Raw genomic sequence first — 6,000 nt, forward strand, 5'->3', positions numbered from 1 at the left:
CTGAGACAGGAGGATCACGCAGGTTCGAAGCCAGCCTCAGCTACTTAGTGAGGATCTCAGCAACTTAGTGAGACCCTGTTTCCAAATAAAATATAAAAAGGTCTGGGAGTATAGCCCGGAGGTAGAAAGCCCCTGGGTTCCACCCCCAGTACCACCAAAAAGAAAAAAAATGGTTGAAATTTTTTCAAATCTTATAAAAACTATAGACTCATACATCAAAAAAAAAGTTAATGAACCTCAAGCGCAAGGAATAGGAAGAACCAAGACACAGTATAACCGGACTGCTCTTCAAAAGCAATAGAAAGAAAATCTTAAACTCAGGAAGAAAGAAAGACATGCTACATACAAAGAAACAAATACAAGAATGGTCGCAGAATGCTGTTGAAAAGCATCTTTAAGGTACTAGGAAGGAATCAAACTGTCACCCTAGAATGGCACCCAGTAAAACGTCTCCAGAAACAAAAGCAGAAGAAAAACTTCTTAAAATATACAAAAACTGAGAGCACTCATCACTAGCAGACAAGGACTACGGGGGATGCAGGAGGAAGTCCTTCAGGCATAGGAAAAAATGATTCCAGTTAGCAATGGGTCCACATAAAGGAAAAAAGGGTTCTGGAAATAGTGAATATATAAAATTATAAAAATAAACTGATCAATTTAAATACAAAGGTAAAAGCCAGACATGGAGGCACATGCCTGTAATCCCAGTACTTAGGAGGCTGAGACAAGAAGACCAGAGTGCAAGGCCAGCCTCAGCAACTTAGCGAATCCTGCTTAAAATAAAAATAATAAAATAGGGCTAGCGGCGTAGGTCAGAAGCAGAAAGCCCCTGAGGTCAATTCCTAGTACCGCAAAAGCGAATAAATAAATACAAAGAAAAATGTAAGTAATTTAAAAATAATTGACTATTAAGGCAAAAATAATAACAGTGTTTTGTGGGGTTTATAATGTGTGTAGAAATCGAATGATGACAGTAACACAAAGGCCAGGAAAGTAGAATTTAAAATGTCGCTTTAGAGCTGGGCGTGGGGCGCACGCTTGTAATCCCAGCATTTGGGAGGCTGAGACCAGAGGATCACGGTTCGCGGACAGCCTCAGCTACTTAGTGAGGCCCTTTGGAACTCATTGAGACCTAGTTCCAAAATAAATAATGAAAAAAAAATAGGGCAGGGGGTGTGGCTCTGAGGTCGAATGCCCCTGGGTTCCATCCCCAGACCCGCAAAAAAAAAGAAAAATATGTCGTTTTAGGTTTCTTCTACTATGTGTAAAGTGTCACAACATCACTTTATGGTAGATTGTGATAAGTTAAAGGTATATATGATAAACCCTAGAGATCAACAAATTGTGAAGGGTCAGATAGTAAATACATGATAGGCTTTGCAGGCTGTACAGTCTTTATTGCAGCTATCCAATTCTCCCATTATAGTGCAAAAGCAGCCATGGACAATACATAAACAAATAGGAAGGGGTGCGTCCCAACAAAATTTTACTTACAAAAATAACGAGCTGGGCATGGTGGCCCACGCTTATCATCTCAGGGAGGCTGACACAGGAGGATCGCAGGTTTGCAGCCAGCCTCAGCTACTTAATGAGGCCTTCTGCAACTTAGTGAGACATTATAAAATAGGGCTTATAAAAATAGGGCTGAAGACAGCACAGAGGTAGAATGCCCTCAGGTTCAATCCCCAGTACTGCATAAATAAATAAAATTAATTAATAAGTTAATTAATTAATTAATTTGACCCAAAGGCCAAAGTTTGCCACCCTTTGCTCTAAAGTAACCCCTAAGAAAAAAATTACAAAGAGTTATTCCTAGTAAGTTAACAAAAGGTATAAAGTAGAAGCATAAAAACAATACAAAAGAGGAAAAGAGTGAACAGAGAGCCACAGAAACTCAATCACAAAATGACAAGCTTATGTAGGAATAATCACATTAAATGTAAGTCACCTAAATATCCCAATTAAAAGACAGAGATGGTCTGATTGGATAAAAAAAATCCAACTAGCTGCTACTTACAAGAAACATACTTTAAATATCAACCCAGAAATACGTTAAGAGAAAAAGGAATGGGGCTTGCAGTCGGAGCTTAAGTTTTAGGAAATAAAGAAGGCAAGATAAGATCTCTTACTAATCTAAAGTTGAGGCTTTTGCCAGATACATGGAAATAATGTCTAATTTTTGTTGTCATTGAAGAGATAACCTTTATTTTCCCTATCCTTTCGTGTCATCGTTTTTTCCCAACCATCAGACTTAGGCCAGCGGGACCTAAGGCAATCCTCTGGTATGCAAGGAAGACGGCCTTGTGGCTGCAACCCAGGACTTCCTAGCCCCCACCCAGGGTGCTCTTCTGTACTAAATGGCCACGCGTCAGGAGCGCTCTCCTTCTGCAGAGGCCAGTCATTTAGAGTCACTTGACCTTTCTGTAGTTTGTAGGCACGTCTGGAATATTTGTCGAGGCGTTCGTCTGTCTGTGGGAAGTTGTCCATGTCAGTAAAGCTCCGTGAGACATTCCATTTGTTGGAGGGAAACCTCTGCTACATACTCCTCTAAGCACCTGAAACAGCAAAACGCAGTGTCTGTAAAGATCATTTCACACCAGTGTTATCACGATTGGCTTCTGTTCGATCTGCCGGGTAGACTGAGGCGTTTTGTTGGGTAGAGGCTGAGATCTACCAAGTTCTGTGACTCCCCCTCCGAGTCCCCTGCACGTTGTGCTACCTGCGGTAGGGACTCTACAAGAATTCGCTGGTATGTTGTTACAGAGCTACTGAAGTTTTGGGTTCATTAGGTGTAATTTATGTAACTTTATAAATTTAGCTTTGCTGCGATCTAATTTGCATACCATAAAATTCATCAGTGCTAAGCATACAATTCTAAATTCTGGTAGTTGTTTACAGTTGTGTGCAGTACCACCACGATTCGGATATTAAATTTACCACCACCCCCAAAGGCCCCGTGTCCTTTGTAGTCTGCGCCCACCCAGCCTGGCATCTCACGGTTACGGCTGTGCTTCCTGTCGCCGCGGTGGCTTCCTACCAGGCCACGTCAGTGCTCTCACCCAGCGCGTCTGCCACATTCACTCAGGGTGACAGTTGTAGAACTCTTCCATATTACACAATCAGTGGCTTCTTCCAATTGCCCGAGACTTCACCGACATCTTTTCCTCTATGTTTTTGTTTGTGGTTTTGGCAGTGCTGGGAATTGTACCCAGGGCTTCACATATGCAGTTTCCTAAACCTTTTTTTTTTTTTTTTGTGGGTCTGGGGATGGAACCCAGGGGCATTTGATCTCCGAGCTATACCCCCTGCCCTATTTTTTATTCTTTATTTTGAAACCGGGTCTCACTGAGTTGCAGAGGGCCTCCAGTTTCCTGAGTCTTATGTGAGGTGTGCTAATGGATGTACGGTAGCATCGCTGCCACTTCAGTTCATGTGCTTCCGTGTGCTTATTTGCCTTCTTGGTGAGCTGTGTTCACGTCTGTACTTTTTATGCAGTTGGGTTTAGTTGGGTTATTGGGTTGTACAAGCTTTTGATCTAGTCTAGATTCGAGGCATGTTATAGAAATATTCACTCCCGGTACAAGGCTTGCCTTTTTATTTTCTTGACAATATCTTTTGAAAAGAAAAAAGGTTTTAGGTAGAATCTGTCAAATATTTTAAGGTTTATTATTTTTGCCATGTTTAAGAAATCTTTGCCTAACTCAAGGTCACAAATGTTTCCTTTTAGAGGCTTCATAATTTTAGCTTTTACATTTAAGTAGGTCTAGGATCAATTCTGATTTAAGCTGTTGTTGTTGTTGTTGTTGTTGTTGTTGTTGCTGTTTTGGAGGGTTTTTTTGTTTGTTTGTTTTTTGTTTTTTTTTTTTTTGCGAGTCTGGGGATGGAACCCAGGGGCATTCGACCTCCGGGGATGGAAACCCAGGGATATTCAACCTCCGAGCTACACCCCCTGCCCTATTTTTTATTCTTTATTTTGAAACCGGGTCTCACTGAGTTGCAGAGGGCCTCACTAAGTAGCTGAGGCTGTCCGCGAACCGCGATCCTCCAGGTCTCAGCCTCCCGAATGCTGGGATGACAAGCGTGCCCACCACGCCCGGCTTCTATTCTTTTTAGCTATCTATGTATCTTAAACCAATGGTCCTCTGTCTTTTTAAAGCATATATATTAAAATCAGGCATTTCAAATTTTGTTATCCTTTTCAAAATTATTACTGTACTGACTCTTGTACCAGCTCTTTTGAATTACCACACAATTTGTAGAATTGCAAATCATTTTCTTCAAAAATAAAATCTCACTGGGGGCATTCTACCTCTGAGCTACACACTCAGTCTTTTTTTTTTTTTTTTTTTTTTTTTTTTTTTTTACCTTGAAGCAGAGTCTAAGTTGTTGAAAGTCTCACTATGTTGCTAAGGTTGAACCTGAGAATCTCCTGTTTCAGCTTGCCAAGTAGTGGTATGACAGGAATGTGCCGGCATGCCCACTTTTTAAAATTAGGAGTTCTTTTTAAAATTAGAACAATTTAGGGAGAATTGAATATTATGATCCACTGATATGGTATATATCCCCATTTATTTAGGTATTTTAATATTTCTCGTAATATTTTATAGATAGTATACAGATATTGCATATACTTTCTTAAATTGAGTCTTAGGTAATTCATATTTTTGTCATAAAAGGAATTTTTAGGAAATTTCAATTTTCAGTTGTTTATCGATGGTATAAAAAGAAAAATTACATATATATTGCTCTTATACTCCATAACTTTGCTAAACAAATTTTGTTATATTAGGAATTTATATTTATTTTATTTTTTCCCGATTATTTCTTTCTTAAGTGTTTCCTTACCAGTATTATTTCTTTCTTAAATTTACCAGTGAAGCCATCTGGGCCTGGAGTTTTCTTTGAGGGAAAGTTTTTTTTTTTTTTTTTTTTTTTGGTGGTACTGGGGTTCCTGGAAGCCCTTCTACCTCCGGGCTACACTCCCAGACCTATTTTTACATTTTTATTTGGAAACAGGGTCTCCTAAGCCAGCGCGCGCGGCTGGCTTCGAACCTGCGCGATCCTCCTGTCTCTGCCTCCCAAGCGCGGGGATTACAAGCGTGCGCCACCACGCCCGGCTGAGGGAAAGTTTTTAAAGACAAAATTCGCTTGCTCAAATGATACAGGTCTCTTCACGTTATTTCTTTTTTAATGACCTTTGGTAATAAGTGGACTTTAAGGAAATTCATTTATTTCATCTTCATGTGATTTTTAAACATAAATTTGTTCACAATGTTCCTTTAATATTTTAATAAATATAGTATATTCATTTTCATTACTGGTTTATTGGCCTTTCGTTGATAAGTCTGCCTAGAAGCTTTCCAATGTATTGGTTGTTTTCAAAGAAACATCATTTTTCATGTGATCCCACCTCTCTCTGTCTCTCTGTCTTTCTCTCTCTTTTCCATTGACTTCTATTATTACCATTTCCTTCTTCCTTTGGGTTTCAATTGCTTTTCTTTTTCTAACCTTTTAGATGGGCTACTTTTCTAGCTTTTTAGATGGGCCACTTTTTTACTTAGACCACTAAATTTAGGCCTTTTTTATATTTTTTATCTTTTTTTTTTTTTTTTTTTTTGGTGGTACTGGGGTTCCTGGGAGCTCTTCTACCTCCGGGCTACACTCCCAGACCTATTTTTACATTTTTATTTGGAAACAGGGTCTCCTAAGCCAGCGCGCGGCTGGCTTTGAACCTGTGCCATCCTCCTGTCTCCGCCTCCCAAGCGCAGGGATTACAAGCGTGCGCCACCACGCCAGACAAGAGAATTTAATATGTTAGCTGTTCCTCCAAGTACCATGGTGTCTGGTATATTCAGATATGTTGCGTTTTCATTCCAGTTTAACATAGCTTCTATTTCCCCTTGTGATTTCTTTCTGAAATTTGAGTCTGCTATTTAGTTTCCAAATATCCAGGGAGATTTTTTTCAAATATCTTTCTGCTATCGTTTTCATGTTTTTCTT

At 39.6% G+C, this 6,000-nt stretch overlaps 1 protein-coding gene across 1 annotated transcript in view; it reads right to left on the minus strand.

The window, feature by feature from the left end:
* Window positions 1-2,487, minus strand: part of STPG1 (sperm tail PG-rich repeat containing 1) — a gene marked incomplete at both ends in the record, with an annotated part of 44,169 nt that extends 41,682 nt beyond the window's left edge. Inside the window, one exon of the mRNA XM_080690853.1 lies at window positions 2,418-2,487. Coding sequence (XP_080546979.1) covers window positions 2,418-2,487 — 70 coding nt within the window. The remainder of the gene's footprint in view (window positions 1-2,417) is intronic.
* Window positions 2,488-6,000: the final 3,513 nt, after the last annotated feature.

The sequence above is a fragment of the Muscardinus avellanarius genome, assembly GCF_963383645.1.
Source record: "Muscardinus avellanarius genome assembly, chromosome: 3".
In the NCBI taxonomy this organism is placed as follows: Eukaryota; Metazoa; Chordata; class Mammalia; order Rodentia; family Gliridae; genus Muscardinus; species Muscardinus avellanarius.